The sequence below is a fragment of the Garra rufa genome, chromosome 24, assembly GCF_049309525.1.
Source record: "Garra rufa chromosome 24, GarRuf1.0, whole genome shotgun sequence".
NCBI lineage: Eukaryota > Metazoa > Chordata > Actinopteri > Cypriniformes > Cyprinidae > Garra > Garra rufa.
In genome coordinates, this window is record NC_133384.1 from 9,311,251 (window position 1) to 9,334,535 (window position 23,285).

The following is a 23,285-nucleotide window of genomic DNA, read 5'->3' on the forward strand; positions in this document are numbered from 1 at the left end:
CGCAGCTGTGTTCCTGCCTGTTTAGCCATTTCTGTTGGTGCTATATCTGCTTACAAAGGCTTTGTTCTTCATGTGTGTGTGTGTGTGTGTGTGTGTGTGTGTGTGTGTGTGTGTGTGTGTGTTTAGTGTGTGAAAAGTGTGTGTGCACTGCAGCATGGGCTGTGTGTGAGAACGTATGTGCAATTTAAAGGGACATTTCTGTTAAAAAAATACACAATTATGATTCCAATGTAAATACAGAACATATAACTAACTTTTGGTTGTGTGTAGTATTTCAAGGTTTGTTTTTATATTTGAAAATACATTGTAAAGTAGTGAACTGCATTTAAGTTCACTGTTTTTCTGACAAAAGAGGCATTCCTGACTAAAGGTAATATTTGGAAAGTCTCAGATATGAAATTGTCTAAATTAAATGATCAAATAAATTAAAATGCGTTATTTGTGGTTTGATAACAGTTTGTGCTTCAGTTTGCTTTGGTTTTTATTGTATTAAAATGGTAATCATAGTATAATTGGCTGTGAGAAATAAAACGTCTAAATTAAATTATTTCAATAAATAATAAACGATTGCATTAGTGCTCTTATAATCATTTTTAGTCTCACAGAACTGAGGTCAGGTTATTTTGGTTTATTAAATATGAAATGGAAACAACTGGTAATAGAAATCAAGTTAATACAGTTAGTTTTACTTTAAATCTGTGGTAATTCGTCAAAAGTCAGTGATATCAAAAAATAAAATGAAAATTGCCCTTAAAGTTGTCCAAATAAAGTTCTTAGCAATGCATATTACTAATCAAAAATTAAGTTTTTATACATTTACGGTAAGAAATTTACTAAATAAATGCATGGAACATGATCTTTAATATCCTAATGATTTTTGGCATAAGAAAAATAGATCATTCTGACCCATTCAATGCATTGTTGGCTGTTTCTACAAATATACCTGTGCTACCTTTATTATGGTGTGTTGAACATATTTTTTTTCTATAAGTGTTATTTTCTGTCATAAAACGTCTTGCATTACTTTTTATACTAATTATTTACCTGGGTGTGATGTTTAGTTAGTTGTTAACTATTATTAATGTTTATTAAAACACTATCCTGTAGTTGTGCGATGCTGAAATCATTCATTTCTTGATCTTAAAAACGTAAAATCTTATATTAATGAATGATTTGACAAGGTTTTTTTCCTAATCAGCAAATGTTGAGTGACTTTTCAGGTTTTATTTCAATTACAACATTCATTTACACTTTTATGCAGTCAGCAGATCGGCCAAAGGTCAGCCTACAGATAAGACCTAAGGAAAACCACTCTAGTTTTCCAAGAGATTGATCTTATTGATTGAAAAACAACAGCCATACGATGTCCGAGATCAAAAATGCTAACACTTTCATTTCTCAACTGTTGCACGGACATAAACCAGTCTCACGTGTACAAAAGAAGACACGTGCTGGCGCCCTCTGCTGCCAGCGGCATATGTTTGCAAGATTTAGAGGAGTTAATAAGTGCCACTGCTAGAGCAAATCTACTCTGATTGAAGGCCTCAGAGAGCAAAGGCCTACTGGCGGCGCTGATGCGCTCGATTCGCTACTTTTGTTTTTGTACTTTAGAAAAAAAAAACAGCTTTATTTAGCTACAACGCCATATAAATAATTTAGTATTTAAACTAAGATTCTATTTAGGTTAAATTTAGTTGGTTAAATCCAACTCCATGGACTAAAGAGAATTTATGATTTTCCACCGTGTGTGGAATCTGCCGAGCTGAACTGCGCGCTGACCTAGCATGCGTGCTACTTCCTTGTTAGTGAGTCGGTGTGAGAGGGCGACAAGAAGTTTCAGCCCCGCATAAGTATGTGTGGATTTAACTAACGTTTTCGATGGGATCTCCCCTTTGGAAACCACGCCAGACGTAAAAATCGAGCCGTTTTTAACTCCTCACCGGGAGGACAACGCTATCCGAGACATGGAGGCGGATTTAAAGGCTGTTGTGAGGCTGATTTGCTAAGTTAGCACAGGCTGGCTAACACAATCTTTTCATCATATGCGCGGAACTGGATTACAACTCGAGGCTTTTATTGACTTCTCCAAAGCGTTTGAGGGATTTATCCGATTGATCAGCGTTGGGATGTTTGGATGCGATGGATTCGGTGTGATCTGGATGGGAACGGTGGCTGTGTGAACGCACACAGACGCTAGCTGTGCTAGAATAGCGCTTAAAGTGGGTTTCAAATGTTTTGCTTTGTTTGCCGGGGACTGAGACACGAGCGATAAAAGTGGGATATTAAATGCCGAACCCGGAGATCGTTCCCCGCGAGGGCCGGGGGAGAAGCCCGCCGCCACAAAGGAGTCAGATGGAGGCGATACGGAGCAAGAGCCGCCGAGAGCGGCACCGGGAGAAGGGGCGATCCTCGTCCTCCTCCTCCTCCCGGAGAAAGAAACACAAGCACGCCAGGGAGAAGCAGCAACAGCAGCAGCAGTCGTGGCAACAGCAGGACGGGGTTTATGACGGGGATGTTCGGACTTTAGTGGAGTACGACGACGTGAGCTCGCAGTCCGAGCGCTTCTCCGGCAGCCCGTCGCCCAGAACCGACACGCTGTCCGTGGACCGGCTGAGCGAAGCCGAGCTCCAGGACTCGAGCTACGGCGGCGCTTCCACGCCGGGCAGGCGGGAGCACAACTCTTCCTCTCGGAGGAAAGACGCAACCGGATCGGCGGAGAAAGGACGCCCGGAGAAGGACATGAAGAGGAACCGGTCCAGCCGAGAGCGGGACGCTGCGTTCAAGTCCCGTAGCGGCGTGAGAAATCACGACAGCAACGGCAGGAAGCCTTCGTCTGCGGCCCAGGCGGATAAAAAGGAGTCGAAGCGACACAAAAGCAAGTCCAAATCGGAGAAGGACCCTCCTTCTGCCTATAGGGAACCGCCGCAGGCTTATAGGGACGACCGGGAGGAGCTCAGGGCCTACTGGAGGAGCAGTCCGAGTTTCAAAGCGGCGGATAGTCCCTACGGGACATCTTATTCCTATGGATACCAGTCCCCCAACACAAACTACCCGTTTATTTCCAGGAGGAGCCCCCGGAGGCTCTCTCCGAGCTCGACCTACTACGGTCGGGATTCAGAGCTGTACGGTGCCTACAACGCTGCGAAGTCGCCGAGTTCGTACTCGAGTAGTAAGAGGAAGCGCTCCCCGTCCAGTCCGTACTGGCGCAGGTCTCCGAGCTACGGCCGACACAGTCCTTTGGAGCAGGGCGAGTTCACCTCCAGCCCGTACGGCCAGCGCAGGCGCTCCAGGAGCCCCTACAGAAAGTCCCTGAGCCCCAGTCCGGACGTCAGGTAAGAAAGTGTCACGCTTATTTTGGTCTAATTGTATGTATACTGGATTTGTAAATGGCGTATATTTGGATAATATTGGCAGAAGTTCAACATGTGATTCGATTTGTTCTGTTCTTTTGAGTCGGTTCACACAACCGCTGAATCATCGACTCGCTAGTTTGAACAGAACCGACTCGTTCAGTTGTCGAAACAAGCTGAGAATTGACGAGTTGAAGTAAATCGAGTGTTTGGCCGATTTAAGGCGAATTTGAACAGATTACCGACACTTTCAATTATCAAAATGAGCTGTGAATCAACCAGTTGAAATTAATCTTGTTTGACCAATATATGGCGACTTAACAGTGTACTTATTCTTTTGATTAATGAAATGCACTGAGAATCAACGAGTTGATGTGAATCGAGTGATTGACCGATTAAATAGTGAATTTGAACACAATACTTACTCTTTCGATTGAAACAAGCCGCAAATTTGAACAGCTGTGAATGAATCAGCCCGAGTGAATCATTGACTCGCTAGTTTGAACAGAGTACCGACTCTTTCGATAATCAAAATGAGCCGTGAATCAACCAGTTGAAATGAATCGAGTGTTTGGTGAATTTGAACTGAATATTGATTTGGTCTATTATTGAAGTGAGCCGTGAGTGAACACATTGAAATAAATCGAGTGATTGACGGATTATATAGTGAATTGAACTAGGGCTGGGCGATTGTCATGTGCATTTTGTCAATAAAGCCGGTTCTTTGATTAGCCGTAAATCTCCGGCACCTGTTCTGAGATGGAGCAGCTTGTAGTACACAGCCGTAGTTCACTTAGAAGCTACGCCTAATCGTGTTCATAATCGAAATCGGTTTAATCGAACGATTATAAAATCGAGAAGAAAACGTTTGCGATAATGACAGCTGTTTGCGTAGCTTCTCAGTGAACTACGGTGCTGTGTAAAAAAGTGTGCTACATCTTAAAGCACGTGAAAATGCCACATTTAAAAATATTTTTACTTCAAACTTACTTCATAACCTCAGCCAAGTGTTTGAAATGGAGATCACAGATCACTGTGCTTCACTAAAAGATACGCATGACAATCAGAGCTTCTGATTAATCACAATTACGATTTCATTTCGATTTATTGAGCAGCCCTAAATTGAGCAATATTGACTCTTTCAATTATTAAAACCAGCCACGAATCAAGCTGCTGTGAATGAATCAAGTTCAACCCGATTGAATCATTGACTCGCTAGTTTGAACAGAGAACAGACTGTTTCGATTATCAAACGAGCCGTGAATTGACCAGTTGAAATGAATCGAGTGTTTGACTGAGATATGGCGAATTTAAACTGAATATTGATTCTTTAAATTATCGAAACAAGCCGCGAATGAATGAGTTGAAATAAATTGACCAATTATATGGTGAATTTTAACACATTACTGACTCTTTCTATTATTGAAAGCCGTGAATCAAGTGTTTGACCAATATAGCAAATTTAATCAGAGTACTGACTTTTGATTATCGAAACGAGCCATGAATCATAAAATAAATGTAGTGATTGACAGATTATATATAGTGAATTATGAACACAATACTGACACTTTCGATTATTGAAACAAGTCAAGAATCTAAGAGTTCAAGCTAATTGAGTTTTTTTACCAATTACATGCTGACTATTTCAATTATCAAAATCAGTGAGTTAAAGTGAACAGAGTATTTGATAAGGTAAAAAGTATTTACTCTGACACAATAATAGCCAAAATAAAACAAAGATACTTTGTTAATGCTTGGACTTTTTAAATCATTTATAATAAAAAGAAAAAAAACATGCAAAACTGAATTGTTTTATGAATAGCATTTTATAAAAAGCACAGATCTTTTCAGCTATTCAATGTAAATGAAGCTTAGTATTGCTTATTGCAAATGCAGATTATATTTATCGTCCAAGTGACTTTTACTCAAGTTGCATTTGTCTTTTTTAGGACCTCCATATAGTTCTCTTTGTATAAAGGATTACATTACAAGTACAAACCGTGGTAACCATTTTCTGCCACTACTTTAATTAAAAAAATAATTACAATAAAAGTACACTGTTAAAACTAATTTATTATATTATAGTTGGTCAACAACCTGTAGTACAAATTGTATTTTTGTGCAGAATTCTATACTGATTGTCAGTTTTCTCTTTTTCCCTTAAAATTCATACTCATTTAGCTTTGACATAAATCAAGTGTAATATGACAGATCTGAAATGAGAACTTCACAATCAGTAGAAATGTCAGAGTGTGCTGTTAATTTCTAACTGTTGTTGACTTCTGGCATTTTTGAAAACCATATAACCTTTTATTTTTGTTTCTACCTAGTAAAAGTCAGCACACAAGTGTAGAAGACATTTTGATTTAATTTGTTTGACCTCAAAATAGTCTTTCCACCCACTGTTGACTCTTTCCACACTCTGTGAATGAGGCACACACGTGTCGCGTGTTGGCTGAGATCACGTGAATCGCAGGCTTTATAACGGGAGTCGAGTGGCCTTTGTGGCTTAAGCAACACACTGAAGGGTGAAGCCTTAGACCTTTATGACATATTAGCATTTGCTTTCCGCCTTATGACTCAAAACTGTAAGTCATGAGTGAGTTTTCTAAAGGGCTCTGTCAGTTGTTGTATTAGACATAATAGTGGTTGTAATTGTAAAGCAGATAAGTGTAATCTCAGTTTGAGAAGCAAATTGCGTGCATTTTCATTGGCTGATTCAGTCATTATATGTGGCTTCGTCCGCTTTGCTGTCAGATGTTTGCACAACCAAATATGAGGGACAGTGATCATAAACTGGATTGTTTCCTATATATTCTTAATAGCGTGTTCTACATGTTTCATTCAGGATGAAGGCCACAAATTTGCTGTTACTTTTGCAAATGATGCCTGTTTGATGATAAGCTGCAATGTTATTTTGTTTCTGCATTCAGTTCCATCTTTCCTTTTAGTAAGTAAATGCAACTTGAATTGTAACAAGGTAAAAGCCTTGGCAAGTGGTTTCATGAGTACAGGAAACCAAGGTGTATCTGATTCGAACATTGTCTTGGATTAAAGAAAACATCAGCTTAATATCTTATGTTCTCCGTTTTGAGGGATGTTGCCACTTGTTTTTTTATTCTTCACTGAATAAATGGTCAACCCAAAAATGAGATTTCAGTTTGAAGTTTCCTAACCCTCATGTTGATCAGAAAACATGCATTACTATTCAAAAGTTTGGCGCAACCAAGCATTTATTTAAATAAAAATACAGTAAAAACTGTAAAAATGTGTAATATTTTTAGAATTTAAAATAGCTGTTTTCTATGTGATTAACTGTTTAAAATTTAATTTATTTCTGAGATCAAAGCTATATTTTCAGCATCATTACTCCAGTCTTTAGTGTCACATGATGCTTTAGAAATCATTTGATTATAAAAAATGTTGAAAACAGCATTTGTTTGAAATAAATTAAATCTCTTTTGATCAATTTTAATGCATTCTTGCTTAATAAAATTAATTTCTTTAAAAAAAAAAATCATACTAACTTCAGATGTTTGAATGGTAGTGTATGACTTTCTTCTGCAAGACACTCAATGGGATTGTTTCAAAGGTTTTTTTCTGCACAGTCAAAACATACAGTAACCACAGGCTTTCAAGCTCCAAATATAGTAAAATTTGATTAATAAAATGAGTCAGTAAGACTTGACCATATTGTCAGACCTCTGGAGCCATATGATAGCTGTGTGTGGGACACAGACCAAAGTATATAGGGTTTTTCACAGTGACATCCAGATATCAGTCATTCTCAATGAGATTTCTCAATATCCGATGACGCAGCTTTATAGAAATGAGCAATGGCAGTGCTGACAGATCTGTTGCTGGATGCACTTAATCGCTTAAATCATTACTGAAGTAATCATCCTGTCCTCTTAGCTCTCAAATTTCATTTTCACATTTTCAAACCTCATGTGTTTTGAATGATTAAGACACAACAACCAATGATATCTAATGTGACACAGCACATCTTGAGGCATCAAATGTGTGCATATGTGAGTGTGTTTGCCACTTTAAGTGCTCAACTCACGTGGATTCTGATTGACTGCCAATTAGAGCTGCATGATTAATTGTGATTCAAACACCCGTGCAATCTTATTAATAAATGACAATGATTCACCATCTGTTAGACCTTTGACAAGTACAGTCACAGCTAACATTTAGTCTATAACAGAAGTACTGGGATTGAAGTTTATAGTTTGTATGTAAAACTGATGTCCACTGTACAGATGAAAATAAAGTATGTTTTAAAAGTAACTTGTGGCTTCAAATAAAGATTGCATCAATTAAATTTATCCTAGTTAGTGGCGAGAAGTGGCTGTAAAAAATGTATTTCTCATTGAATTATTCTTTTAAGAGATTCATTCAAAACACTGATTCATTCAGTAATGAAACAAGAAGGGTTTATAAGAAAGTCATTGAATCATTCACTCAAGAGGTTCATTCAGAAGTGCTGATTTGTCCAGTAATGAAACAAGTGAAGTATTAATGAGTGAGTCATTGAATCATTCAATCGAGGTTCATTCAAAAGTGCTGATTTGTCCAGTAATGAAACAAGTGAAGTCTTAATGAGTGAGTCATTGAATCATTCACTCGAAATTCATTCAGAAGTGCTGATTTGTCCAGTAATGAAACAAGTGAAGTATTAATGAGTGAGTCATTGAATCATTCAATCGAGGTTCATTCAGAAGTGCTGATTTGTCCAGTAATGAAACAAGTGAAGTCTTAATGAGTGAGTCATTGAATCATTCACTCGAAATTCATTCAGAAGTGCTGATTTGTCCAGTAATGAAACAAGTGAAGTCTTAATGAGTGAGTCATTGAATCATTCACTCGAAATTCATTCAGAAGTGCTGATTCGTCCAGTAATGAAACAAGTGTAGTATTAATGAGTGAGTCATTGAATCATTCACTCGAAATTCATTCAGAAGTGCTGATTCGTCCAGTAATGAAACAAGTGTAGTATTAATGAGTGAGTCATTGAATCATTCACTCGAAATTCATTCAGAAGTGCTGATTTGTCCAGTAATGAAACAAGTGAAGTATTAATGAGTGAGTCATTGAATCATTCACTCGAAATTCATTCAGAAGTGCTGATTTGTCCAGTAATGAAACAAGTGAAGTATTAATGAGTGAGTCATTGAATCATTCACTCGAAATTCATTCAGAAGTGCTGATTCGTCCAGTAATGAAACAAGTGTAGTATTAATGAGTGAGTCATTGAATCATTCACTCGAAATTCATTCAGAAGTGCTGATTTGTCCAGTAATGAAACAAGTGTAGTATTAATGAGTGAGTCATTGAATCATTCACTCGAAATTCATTCAGAAGTGCTGATTTGTCCAGTAATGAAACAAGTGAAGTATTAATGAGTGAGTCATTGAATCATTCACTCGAAATTCATTCAGAAGTGCTGATTTGTCCAGTAATGAAACAAGTGAAGTATTAATGAGTGAGTCATTGAATCATTCACTCGAAATTCATTCAGAAGTGCTGATTTGTCCAGTAATGAAACAAGTGTAGTATTAATGAGTGAGTCATTGAATCATTCACTCGAAATTCATTCAGAAGTGCTGATTTGTCCAGTAATGAAACAAGTGAAGTCTTAATGAGTGAGTCATTGAATCATTCAATCGAGGTTCATTCAGAAGTGCTGATTTGTCCAGTAATGAAACAAGTGAAGTCTTAATGAGTGAGTCATTGAATCATTCACTCGAAATTCATTCAGAAGTGCTGATTTGTCCAGTAATGAAACAAGTGAAGTATTAATGAGTGAGTCATTGAATCATTCAATCGAGGTTCATTCAGAAGTGCTGATTTGTCCAGTAATGAAACAAGTGTAGTATTAATGAGTGAGTCATTGAATCATTCACTCGAAATTCATTCAGAAGTGCTGATTTGTCCAGTAATGAAACAAGTGAAGTCTTAATGAGTGAGTCATTGAATCATTCACTCAAAATTTATTCAGAAGTGCTGATTTGTCCAGTAATGAAACAAGTGAAGTATTAATGAGTGAGTCATTGAATCATTCAATCGAAATTCATTCAGAAGTGCTGATTTGTCCAGTAATGAAACAAGTGAAGTATTAATGAGTGAGTCATTGAATCATTCACTCGAAATTCATTCAGAAGTGCTGGTTTGTCCAGTAATGAAACAAGTGAAGTCTTAATGAGTGAGTCATTGAATCATTCACTCGAAATTCATTCAGAAGTGCTGATTTGTCCAGTAATGAGACAAGTGAAGTATTAATGAGTGAGTCATTGAATCATTCAATCGAGGTTCATTCAGAAGTGCTGATTTGTCCAGTAATGAAACAAGTGAAGTCTTAATGAGTGAGTCATTGAATCATTCACTCGAAATTCATTTAGAAGTACTGATTTGTCCAGTAATGAATCAAGTGAAGTCTTAATGAGTGAGTCATTGAATCATTCACTCAAAAGATTCATTCAGAAATGCTGATTTGTCCAGTAATGAAACAAGTGTAGTATTAATGAGTGAGTCATTGAATCATTCACTCGAAATTCATTCAGAAGTGCTGATTTGTCCAGTAATGAAACAAGTGAAGTCTTAATGAGTGAGTCATTGAATCATTCACTCAAAATTTATTCAGAAGTGCTGATTTGTCCAGTAATGAAACAAGTGTAGTATTAATGAGTGAGTCATTGAATCATTCACTCGAAATTCATTCAGAAGTGCTGATTTGTCCAGTAATGAAACAAGTGAAGTCTTAATGAGTGAGTCATTGAATCATTCACTCGAAATTCATTCAGAAGTGCTGATTTGTCCAGTAATGAAACGAGTGTAGTATTAATGAGTGAGTCATTGAATCATTCAATCGAGATTCATTTAGAAGTGCTGATTTGTCCAGTAATGAAACAAGTGAAGTATTAATGAGTGAGTCATTGAATCATTCCATAGAGGTTCATTTAGAAGTGCTGATTTGTCCAGTAATGAAACAAGTGAAGTCTTAATGAGTGAGTCATTGAATCATTCACTCGAAATTCATTTAGAAGTGCTGATTTGTCCAGTAATGAAACAAGTGTAGTATTAATGAGTGAGTCATTGAATCATTCACTCGAAATTCATTCAGAAGTGCTGATTTGTCCAGTAATGAATCAAGTGAAGTCTTAATGAGTGAGTCATTGAATCATTCACTCAAAAGATTCATTCAGAAATGCTGATTTGTCCAGTAATGAAACAAGTGTAGTATTAATGAGTGAGTCATTGAATCATTCACTCGAAATTCATTCAGAAGTGCTGATTTGTCCAGTAATGAAACAAGTGAAGTATTAATGAGTGAGTCATTGAATCATTCACTCGAAATTCATTTAGAAGTGCTGATTTGTCCTGTAATGAAACAAGTGTAGTATTAATGAGTGAGTCATTGAATCATTCAATCGAGATTCATTTAGAAGTGCTGATTTGTCCAGTAATGAAACAAGTGAAGTATTAATGAGTGAGTCATTGAATCATTCAATAGAGGTTCATTTAGAAGTGCTGATTTGTCCAGTAATGAAACAAGTGAAGTCTTAATGAGTGAGTCATTGAATCATTCACTCGAAATTCATTTAGAAGTGCTGATTTGTCCAGTAATGAAACAAGTGTAGTATTAATGAGTGAGTCATTGAATCATTCACTCGAAATTCATTCAGAAGTGCTGATTTGTCCAGTAATGAAACAAGTGAAGTCTTAATGAGTGAGTCATTGAATCATTCACTCGAAATTCATTCAGAAATGCTGGTTTGTCCAGTAATGAAACAAGTGAAGTCTTAATGAGTGAGTCATTGAATCATTCACTCGAGATTCATTCAGAAGTGCTGATTTGTCCAGTAATGAATCAAGTGAAGTCTTAATGAGTGAGTCATTGAATCATTCACTCAAAAGATTCTTTCAGAAATGCTGATTTGTCCAGTAATGAAACAAGTGTAGTATTAATGAGTGAGTCATTGAATCATTCACTCGAAATTCATTCAGAAGTGCTGATTTGTCCAGTAATGAAACAAGTGAAGTCTTAATGAGTGAGTCATTGAATCATTCACTCGAAATTCATTCAGAAGTGCTGATTTGTCCAGTAATGAAACAAGTGTAGTATTAATGAGTGAGTCATTGAATCATTCACTCGAAATTCATTCAGAAGTGCTGATTTGTCCAGTAATGAAACAAGTGAAGTCTTAATGAGTGAGTCATTGAATCATTCACTCGAGATTCATTCAGAAGTGCTGATTTGTCCAGTAATGAATCAAGTGAAGTCTTAATGAGTGAGTCATTGAATCATTCACTCAAAAGATTCATTCAGAAATGCTGATTTGTCCAGTAATGAATCAAGTGAAGTCTTAATGAGTGAGTCATTGAATCATTCACTCAAAAGATTCATTCAGAAGTGCTGATTTGTCCAGTAATGAATCAAGTGAAGTCTTAATGAGTGAGTCATTGAATCATTCACTCGAAATTCATTCAGAAGTGCTGATTTGTCCAGTAATGAATCAAGTGAAGTCTTAATGAGTGAGTCATTGAATCATTCACTCGAAATTCATTCAGAAGTGCTGATTTGTCCAGTAATGAAACAAGTGAAGTGTTTGAGTGAGTCATTAAAGGAGAAGTCTGGTGTGATATTGACCTAAAGTGTAATGAATCATGATATCGAGTGTGAACGTACTTTGCATATCTCATCTCGTCTTGTCCACTGCAGTCCGAAATCTGGGGTCAGTTAGCCGATGCTCACAACAGCTTGTCAATGAGAGTCAATCGGGCATCGAAGTAGCCATGTAAATAAATCACTGTTTTATGCCATTTACAAGGCACATAGTAGCTCCACACTTCATTGGTAGACTGACAACCTGTTGTGAGCATTGGCTAACTGACCCCAGATTTCGGACTGCAGTGGACAAGACGACATGAGATATGCAAGGTACGTTCACACTCGATATCATGATTCATTACACTTTAGGTCAATATCACACTGGACTTCTCCTTTAAATCACTCACTCAAGAGATTCATTAAAAAATGCGGATTTATCTAGTAATGAAACAAGTGAAGTCTTTATGAGTGAGTCATTGAATAAATTACTCATTCAGCCAGATTTTAATTACTTCATTCAAACTAGGTGTGGTGTTTTTAAATAGACTTCAACCTTTTGTGAGAACCTTTAGTAAATTTACATGTTACTATGTTTAGCTGTCTGTCAAAAAAAAAAAAAATGGTTCTCAATTTCTCCATAAGAAAAAAAAACCATTATAAAAATGTTATTCCAATGACTGTTTTGGACACAAAGCTATCATATGATATGACTTCAGAAGACTTGTAATTTAGTACACATTGTATATACTGCTTTCTTGTGGCTTTTTATGATGTTCTTGCCATTTTTGGAGCTTAATAGCTACTGTTCTCTGCTGTTTTCATCGTATGTGAAAGATGAAGCGAGAATGTCTTCTGGAATTTCTCAATTTGTCTTTATACGTCATACAGATTTACAATAATTAATTCTGCTGTCATTTTCAGGCGGACGGTAAAGTCCCGCAGCAGGAGCCCGTACCAGTCCACACGTCATTCTCGCTCACGCAGCCGGCACCGTCACTCTCGGTCCCGCAGCCGGCCCTCCAGTCTGTCCCCCAGCACACTGACCCTCAAGAGCAGCCTGGCCGCCGAGCTCAGCAAGCAAAAGAAAGCTAAGGCTGCCGAAGCCGCCCGCGTCAAAAACTCCAGCAACGCCTCCACCCCGACCAAGGGCTCCTCATCCTCCTCCGTCGCTCCCCAGCCCAGCCCCGTCATCAACCACACAACCAAGAAGACCAGGCCACCCTCACCGCCGCCTGTGTCCGAGAAAGGCCCCAGAACCCCAGTGTCCAGTCAGCCACAGTCTCCTGTGGAGCGACCCGCTAAGAGGATCTCAGACACTTCGCAGGCCAGCAGAGAAGCCAAGGTAAAGGAGGATAAAAAGAAAGGAGGACAGTCCATGCAGGTTAAAGACAAGGATCGAGAAAAAGCTGCTGCTCCAGCTGTAGCCTCTCTTCCACCGGCAGCCAACAATCTGGATCATCTGGATGGAAACGACAGGTTTGTGTTCAACATTGATCTTTGAAAACAAAATAATAACCAGTGTTGGGGAAAGTTACTTTTAAAAGTAATGCATTACAATATTGAGTTGTTCCTTAAAAAGTACCTAATTATGTTACATTTTATGGAAAGAAATGCGTTACACTACTTTAGCGTCACTTTTTAAATCTGGGCAGGGCTTGTTTGTTTTTAATATAAAAAGTACTATTTTTGTCAAAAGTAAAAGCGCTTTCACACCAAAATCCTCAGGCTTAGAGAAAAGTAAATTGACGTCTGTACAGTATATGCAGAAGAAAAAATGTCAACTCTTTAGCAGTAAAAAAAAAGGAAAACAAATGTTAGATTATCTTGAGTAATTTTTGCTCATTAGTATGGATGAATTGGATCATCGAATGTCGGCAGCAAAGACATCGGTTAATAAAATGGGGTTAAATAAAGGATATTTGTGTTATTCAACATATTTAATTATTGCAGGTTTGCATTGAATTTCACTGTTTTTATTCATTTTGAAGAACGCTGTATCTGTTTTTTAGTGAGTGAGATGAATTAATGCATGTTCACATTTATTCTCGAACTAAAGTAACATCTTACTCACAATTTCTCTCAATATGGGGACAGGAGAGCTTTTAATCAATAAATGGGGGAAAGTAACTGGCGTTACTTATTTGAAAAAGTAACTCAGATATTTTCTTGTCAATTAAAAAGTAATGCGTTACTTTACTAGTTACTTGAAAAAAGTGATATTATTACGTAACTTGCGTTACTTTTAATGCGTTACCCCCAACACTGCTGATAATAACACAGTTTGCTCGTGACTTTATAGTTCAACAGGGCTTCTGCAGGTTTTATAAAGGTTAATTTGTGACCCTAGACCACAAAACTTGTCATAAGGGTCAGTTTAAAACAAACAAACAAAAAATGTATGGGTCAAAGACAAAAAAGGGTTTAAGCATAAAAACAACAAGTGCAATACTGCTTTAAATTGTTGTTGTTTTTCCCAAAAAAATGTAAAAAGTTTTCTGTTTAATTTAATTGTGTTTTTCCCTAATTTACAGAAGACACTCCCAGTCTAACAATCAGGCATATTTACAACAAAAAACTATTTATGACATATTAAAAGACTACTTTCACTGACCTTCACCCCAAATACAAATTAGTTGTAATTCTACATTTTTTTTTTTTTTTTTTTTTTTACAGTAAGAATTTTTTACTCATTTAAAACACAGAATTGAATATGCTCCCTTTTTCTTGTATATATTTTAATATGTACAAGTCAGCATAAGCATGTTGTTGAAAGTTTTACATTAATATTGTGTAATACTGAATGACAATGGAACATTATTTCAACCAAATTTTGACATTTTATTCTTCAAAAACATATTTGAAACCTTAAAAGTAGACACTTTACATTTAACGTGCTTTCTTTTGTAAGTTTCTTTTGATGTGGACAACTTTTTTGATCCTCATACGTCATCTGAAAGCTGAAATAAGCTTTCTATTTATGTATGGATTGTAGGATGGGATAATATTTGGCCAAGATACAACTATTTGGAAATCTGGAATCTGAGGGCGCAAAAAAATCTAAATATTGAGAAAATCACCTTTAGAGTTGTCCAAATGAAGTACTTAGCAATGCATATTTCTAATCAAATATTATGTTTTGATATATTTACGGTAGGAAATTCACAGAATATCTTGGAGCATGAACTTAATATCCTAATGATTTTTGGCATAAAAGAAAAATTGATAATTTTGACCCATACAATGAATTGTTGGATATTAAAAATATATTTAAGACAAAGTAAAGAAAATTCAAGGACCAGTTTAAGGGGACGATAGTGCATCAGTATATTCTGTAAATGTATAGAGAGCTAAAAAATGAGTTGTATTAACAGATCTGTTACTTGAATTCATTTTACAAAAAAGTGCTGTCCTTTCTCTGTTTTTGTCTTGTTTGTGCAGTGTAAATGTCTGAAGATTCTCAAATCACTATACATTGAAATAATTAGTTGTTTTGAGATATTGGTCAAAATGTTGGACTTTAATGAGTTTAATTAAAAGAACAAAAAAAGGCTTAATTAACGTCGTTTAAAGGGAAAACATGTTTTCATTTCTAATTGACAAATATTTCTTGTTTTAAGCATAAACACACTTCATTTTGTTCAGTTTCTCAGAAAACAAGACATAATATCTTTATTTTGCATCTAAAATGCATTTTTTTTTGCAGTCCGTGCAACATGTAATGCCATGACTTGAAGACTGACCTCATTTAAAAGCTTTTTTAAGGCCTTCATTTGTGGAGGGGCAAACGGAGACTTTTTAAGACTTGCAGAAACCTTGGATCCACACTTTGCTGATTCGTGCATTCTTTTAAGTAATTCCACTGATGGTTTCTTTTTCCAATATCAGTAGCTTGAAGGAGTCTTCAGCAAACACGGGGAAGAAGAAACCCGAAAGGAAAGCCCGTCACCTCCTCGCAGACCTCCCTCTTCCTCCAGAGCTCCCAGGGGTCACCCCTGGTTCTCCCCGCAGCCCGCCTGATGACAAAAAGATGCCCACTCCACGGAAGAGACCGAAGTATGTTGTCCAAACAATCCCTCCTGTAACATGTACTCAGGATAGCAACATTAAACATCATCTTCTCTGGTTATATTGCAGAATATGTGGTCCACGCTTTGGAGAAATCAAGGAGACGGAGATAGATTGGGGAAAGCGGTGCGTCGATAAGTTTGAAATCATTGGGATCACTGGAGAAGGTACTTATGGACAGGTGTACAAAGCCAAGGACAGAGACACTGGTAAGATGTTGTCAAATGTCTGTATGATGATAGAATTGAAGATATTTAGATGTTTCCCAGAAGACAAAATAAGTTGCATTTATCCTGAACTTCAAATTAAAAAAGTTTTCTTAACCCTTGTGCAACCTTATGGACATTTTTGTCCATTTTAGTTTTGTGTTTGTAATAATTTTGCCTGTGTTAATGCTAACTGGATACATTTTGGCTGTATTTTTATTGGAATTTTAATATTTCACTCTCATTTCCTTTAATAAATCTATTCTACACCAGGTACAAAAATAGTTCCTCTCAGGACATTTTGGACAAAATGCTATTTTTAATCCTAGGGCCGTTTAACTATAAAATGATGCAACATTTGTTAATAGGCTTTTATTCTGTTGGCAAGGCTTCAAAATTAAAATTGTGACTACTTTTTACTGGATGGTGCCATTTTATTTCAAGTTTTGGCATATAAAGAAAATACTTGCTTTATTCCTGTTTTCTGCTTATGCAAATTATGGCCTTATAGCCAATTGGATAGATTATGCAGCTATAATATCCTAAATAACATTTTTGTGTGTGCACACTTGTAATGTTTGAGAGAGAGAAATTATACTGTACTGCGAATCACAAATCATTTGCTGGAATCTAATGGGACAAATTTGGTACTGCACCCAAACAAAACCTTACTAAAAGCTCATTTTTTGAGATATCATCCTCAAATTTGGAACACAACTTGTTTAGATTTATGGCTTTGATTTTCTATCAATTTCTGAGTTCAAATTGTTTTATAAAACATATATTTTATATGAAATATTGCTCATAAATCATTTTCATAAATTTAAACCTCTATAACATTCTTTGGTTTAAATGTTATACAACTTTTTTTTTTTTTCCTTTTCTTTATGGATTTACTTTTTAAATTGATGCTCAAGGGTTACTGCTTGATTTGTTCTCAAAAGTCTGAATATGATTATAGAATTGAAGTATGTGCTTAAGTGCCTTAATTTGTAGCTGATACATCTTTCTTGTTTGCTTTTTCAGCTGAGTTGGTGGCTCTAAAGAAGGTCCGTTTGGACAATGAGAAGGAAGGCTTCCCCATTACAGCCATCAGGGAAATCAAGATCTTGCGGCAGCTCAACCACAAGAGCATCATCAACATGAAGGAAATCGTCACTGATAAAGAAGATGCTTTAGACTTCAAAAACGACAAAGGTATCAAATGGAAATCATTCATAATTTTGGCTTTCAGAGGGTTTTCTTCACTGTATTGGTGAGATGATTGTGTTTTCATCTCACAGGGGCGTTTTACCTGGTGTTTGAGTACATGGACCACGATCTGATGGGCCTCCTGGAGTCAGGCCTTGTGCACTTCAATGAGAGCCACATCAAGTCTTTCATGAGGCAGCTGCTGGAAGGACTGGATTACTGCCATAAGAAGAACTTCCTGCACAGGGACATCAAGTGCTCCAACATCCTGCTCAATAACAAGTACGTGCATTTGAGAGTTATAGTGTTTCATATTTTGTTTGCTTTCAGGGTCTGGGCTTTTTTCACAAGTTGATTGAAATGAACATAAAATAAAATTCTAGTGCAAGTTTTTTTTTTTTTTTTTTTTTAACAATTAGCTTTTTGTTCATTATTTTAGCAAAATAAGAGGGATCATACAAAATGCATGTTATTGTTTATTTACTACTGACCTGAATAATATATTTCACATAAAAGATACAAAAGATTTACATATAGTCCATAAGAGGAAATAATAGTTGAATTTATAAAAATGACCCTGTTCAAAAGTTTACACCCCCTTGATTCCTAATACTGTTGTTACCTGAAAGATCCACAGCTGTGTTTGTTTGTTTAGTGATAGTTGTTCATGAGTCCCTTGTTTGTCCTGAACAGTTAAACTGTCTGCTGTTCTTCAGAAAAATCCTTTAAGTCCCACAAATTCTTTGGTTTTCCTCCTTTTTGTGTATTTGAACCCTTTCCAACAATGACTGAATGATTTTGAGATGCATCTTTTTACACTGAGGACAACTGAGGGACTGAAATGCAACTATTACTGGAATAGGTAAAACATGCAAGGAGATGGGAGTCAACTTCTTTTACTTTCAGCGCCGTGTTTTCTAATGCAACAATCATGCGCATCCATTATTGCATAGAAAAATCAATGAAAAAGCAGCGCAATTGAATAAAAACCCCTGTTAAGAACTACTACTGTATGTCGGATAGTTCATGTTTGCATCGTGGTGACAGGCTGAAAGCTGCTGTTTATTGCTTTTACAGAACATTATGGTTAATAGTCTACTGGTTTTGTACTTTCAGCCATTTTTAATTTGACTTGAGTTTTTTTTTTTTTTTTTAAAGCATTTGCCTTGTATTATTTCCTAACACATAATATGTACAAGGCAAGTTTGTACAAGATGTTGTAGTTCATGCATTTTTCTGCAACGATATTTAACAAGTTAATTGTTTAACATGTGCATCATGTTGACAGCTTTATCTGTGGTGCACTTGGAATAGAATTTTCCAGAGGGTTAATAAAGAAAAAGTTGTAGTTACATTTTCAAGCTGACTAGGTAAAAATCAAGAATCAGGTCAAACCTGAAAAAAAAATTGAGATCTTGTTTGTTTGTTTTTTTGTTGTTGTTTTTTTTTTAGTTCAAACACTCACTGATGCTCCAGAAAGAAAAAACAATGCATTAGAGCCAGGGGGTGAAAACTTTTGAACAGAATGGAGACGTGTACATTTTTCTTATTTTGTCAAAATATCATATTTTTACATTATATTTTTTATTTAGTACTGCCCTTCAGAAGCTACAGAAGGTACTTGCATGTTTCCCAGAAGACAAAATAAGCTCTTAATGCATGGTTTTTCCCTTCTGGAGCATCAGTGAGCGTTTGAACCTTCTGTAATAGTTGCATTTGAGCCCCTCAGTTGTCCTCAGTGTGAAAAGATGGATCTCAAAATCATACAGTAATCGTTGGAAAGGGTTCAAATCACAAAAATGCTGGGAAACCAAAGAATTTGTGGAACCCAAAGGGTTTTTCTGAAAATGAACTACAACATAATTAAAGTAACTTTTCCTTTATTAACCCTCTGGAAAATTCTATTCCAAGTGCACCACACATAAAGTTGTCAACATGATGTTAAACATATCACTTGTTAAATAGGTTTGCAAAAACGATGCATGAACTACAACTACATTTTGTACAAACTTTTCTTATGAGAAAAAGGTTTTTAAAAAAATCTAATTAAAAATGGCTGAAGGTACAACACCAGTAGACTATTAACTACAATGTTCTGTAAAAGCAATGAACATCAGCTTTCAGCCTGTCACCATGATGCAAACATCAAATATCAGACATACAGTTGTAGTTCTTAACATGTTGTTTTTTTATTCAACTGCGCTGCTTTTTCTTTGATTTTTCTATGTAATAATGCATGCATATGGTTGTTGCATCTAATGCATGAATCTGCATTAGAAAAGCACTGCGCTCAAAGTAAAAAGTTGCATCTCCCTGCATGTTTTTCCTATTCCAGTAATGGCTGCATATGAGTCCCTCAGTTGTCCTCAGTGTCAAAAGATGGATCTCAAAATCATAGTCATTGTTGGAAAGGGTTCAAATACACAAAAATGCTGGAAAACCAAAAAATTTGTGGGACTAAAAGGGTTTTTCTGAAGAACAGCAGACAGTTTAACTGTTCAGGACAAACAAGGAACTCATGAACAACTATCACTAAACAAAAAAACACAACTGTGGATCATTCAGGTAACAACACAATATTAAGAATCAAGGAGATGTAAATATAAAAAAAAAAAAAAAAAAATCAGCTATTGATTTTCTTTAGTGGACTGTATGTAAATGTCTTTTATGTGAAATATCTTATTCAGGTCAGTACTAAATGAACAACAACACACATTTTATATGATCCCTCTTAAATTTGCTCAAATAATTAACATTTTGCAAACTTTTAACCTCTGTTTGTAACTGTTTTAGTTTTATTGTGGGCTAATCTTTCATATAATATCAAATCTATCATCTGTTTGATGTCTGAATGTGCTGTTCTGCAGGGGTCAGATCAAGCTGGCAGATTTCGGATTGGCTCGTCTTTATAACTCTGAAGAGAGGTATGTACAGCTAACATTCTGACTACATTCAGCAAGCAGTTATGATTTGTGTAAACTGAAAGTCCCGTGCATTCATTCTCCAGTCGACCGTACACCAATAAAGTGATCACTCTGTGGTACCGGCCGCCCGAGCTGCTGCTGGGAGAAGAGAGGTACACGCCCGCCATCGACATGTGGAGCTGCGGGTGAGAAAACACTTCAGAAACGCTCTGCTATTAATAGTCAAATCACACCGGTTTTTAAACCTTCCGATTTCACACAGGTGCATTCTGGGAGAGCTTTTCACAAAGAAGCCCATCTTCCAGGCCAACCAAGAGCTGGCGCAGCTGGAGCTCATAAGGTATGAAAAACGGGATGTTCCCCATTTTGCTGTCTGGAAATCAGCTAACCTATATATCTGTGTCCAATCCAGTCGTATCTGTGGCAGTCCTTGTCCCGCTGTGTGGCCGGACGTGATCAAGCTGCCCTACTTCAACACCATGAAACCAAAGAAACAGTACCGGCGGAGGTTAAGGGAAGAGTTTGCTTTGTGAGTAACCAGAAATGAGTCAAACCAGTTTAGTCTGTTTTAAAGGCGTTGCAGCTCATGACTACAAAAGGCCAAATTAAAATATACTAAATGTCCTGATTTTTCCTTCCACAAATGAAATTGCAGCAGAGAAGCTTAAATTCATAAAGGCATGCATTAAAGGAGTAGTTCACTTTCAGAACATAAATGTACAGATAATGTACTCACCCCCTTGTCATTCTTCAGTCGTAAGAAAATTGTTTTTTGAGGAAAACATTTCAGGGTTTCTCTCCATATAATGGACTTCTATGGTGCCAAAGAGTTTGAACTTCCAAAATGCAGCTTTAAAGGGCTCTAAACGATCCCAGCCGAGGAAAGAATGGTCTTATCTAGCAACAATCAATTATTTTCTAAAAAAAAAAAAAAAAAAAAAAAAATTACAATGTATGTACTTTTTAACCTCAGTTGCTCGTCTTGTCTAGCTTTGTGTGCACTCTGTGTAGAGATTAAAAAGTTGTCAATGTTTTTAGAAAATAACTGATCGTTTCACTAGATAAGACCATTCTTTCCTCGGCTGGGATCGTTTAGAGCCCTTTGAAGCTGCATTTTGGAAGTTCAAACTCAGGGGCACCATAGAAGTCCACTATATGGAGAGAAATCCTGAAATGTTTTCCTCAAAAAACAAATTTCTTTACAGCTGAAGAAAGAAAGACATGAACATCTTGGATGACAAGGGGGTGAGTATATTATCTGTAAATTTTTGTTCTTTAAATGTTGAATATGTTAACATCAACAAGAAACATTTACTTGAGATGCAATTTGAACATAAGAAGTCTTGTTTTAAGCAAACTCAGACATTTTGTTCTGAAAACAAGAACTGATATCTGTCAACAGGGAAGGAAAACTTGTTGCTGCTTTGAATTAAGATATTTCTGAGCATGTTGGCAGATATTTGATGTCGTCTTAGTCATAAACTCACGTCGTTTTGATTAGTTTCACATAAAACAAGACTTCTTTTTTTGTCATTTTGATTCTCAAGTAAATGCACCTTTATTTGTGACCCTGGACCACAAAATCTTAAGTAGCACAGGAATATTTGTAGCAATATTAATTTTTTTTATGCCAAAAATCATTAGGATATTAAGTAAAGATTGTGTTCCATGAAGATCTTTTGTAATTTTCCTACTGTAAATATCAACTTAATTTTTGATTGTAATATGCATTGCTTAGAACTTTATTTGGACAACTTTAAAGGCAATTTTCTCAATATTTAGACTTTTTTTGCGCTCTCAGATTGCAGCTTTTCAAATAGTTGTATCTTGACCATATATTGTCCTGTCCTACACTGCAAAAATGCTCTTACTTAGATTTTTTTTTGTCTTGTTTCCAGCCAAAATATCTAAAAATTCTTAAATCAAGAAGGATTTTCTAGACAAGTAAAAATAGTTTTCTTGTTTTCAGGAAAAAGTCAGATTAAGTGTGTTTTTGCTTGAAACAAGCAAAATAATCTGCCAATGGGCTAAACAAAATAATCTTGTTTTCTGTTTGAAATGAGATTTTTTTTTTGATTTGTTTTGTTTTGTTTACCCCACTGGCAGATTATTTTGTTGAAAACAAGAAAAAAGTTTTTACTTTAAAAGTAAGAAAAGCATTTTTTTGCAGTGTAACAAACTATACATCAATGGAAATCTCATATATTCAGATTTCAGATTATGTATAAATCTCAATTTCAAAAAATGGACTGGTTTTGTGGTCCATGGTCACATTTAAGAATCTTTAGACATTTGGAAAATGATAAAAGTAAGAACATTTTTAACAACTTTCTTTGCAGTGTGATCAGAAGCTACAGAATTTTATTTTTGTAAAATGAATAAAAAGTAATGGAGAATGTAATACGTTTGCAATTAGAGACCAATTTAGTTCCATTCAATTTATTCCTAAAATTCTCCTTAATTGGTCTTAAAGTTTTGCATTTATTATCATAAAAACTGCACAATGATGCTTTCAAGCCTTCAAGTGCCTTCAAGTCCTCCTGGGAAGATGTAATTGTGATGCTGTTCATCAATGTCTTCATAACACATTTGTTTTCATCATAGTGGCCTTATATATCAATATGATTATTCCAACATGATTTGAAACCACTGTTAGACTTGTAAAGAAAAATCTACTCTATAAACTACTATAAGCATCAGTGTCAGTGATGATCTTTAGCAGTGATGGGTTATTTTAATGTTTCAGTATTCCTCTGATGGCCCTGGATTTGTTCGACCATATGCTTGCGTTGGATCCGAGCAAACGCTGCACTGCAGAACAAGCTCTCAAAAGTGACTTCCTCAAAGACGTGGACCCAACCAAGATGCCTCCACCTGAGTATGAGATTTTTGTTGCTTTTGCATTTATCATTAACATTTTTTTTACATTTAATTT

At 36.1% G+C, this 23,285-nt stretch overlaps 1 protein-coding gene across 1 annotated transcript in view; it reads left to right on the forward strand.

Annotated features, from left to right (window-relative positions):
- The first annotated feature begins 1,815 nt into the window (after nucleotides 1–1,815).
- Nucleotides 1,816–23,285, forward strand: part of cdk13 (cyclin dependent kinase 13) — a 34,357-nt gene continuing 12,887 nt past the window's right edge. The window contains exons 1-11 of the mRNA XM_073830741.1: nucleotides 1,816–3,332; nucleotides 12,886–13,440; nucleotides 15,850–16,017; nucleotides 16,099–16,238; nucleotides 17,262–17,432; nucleotides 17,519–17,708; nucleotides 20,294–20,350; nucleotides 20,434–20,535; nucleotides 20,613–20,690; nucleotides 20,763–20,879; nucleotides 23,097–23,228. Coding sequence (XP_073686842.1) covers nucleotides 2,287–3,332; nucleotides 12,886–13,440; nucleotides 15,850–16,017; nucleotides 16,099–16,238; nucleotides 17,262–17,432; nucleotides 17,519–17,708; nucleotides 20,294–20,350; nucleotides 20,434–20,535; nucleotides 20,613–20,690; nucleotides 20,763–20,879; nucleotides 23,097–23,228 — 2,756 coding nt within the window. The 5' untranslated portion in view covers nucleotides 1,816–2,286. The remainder of the gene's footprint in view (nucleotides 3,333–12,885; nucleotides 13,441–15,849; nucleotides 16,018–16,098; nucleotides 16,239–17,261; nucleotides 17,433–17,518; nucleotides 17,709–20,293; nucleotides 20,351–20,433; nucleotides 20,536–20,612; nucleotides 20,691–20,762; nucleotides 20,880–23,096; nucleotides 23,229–23,285) is intronic.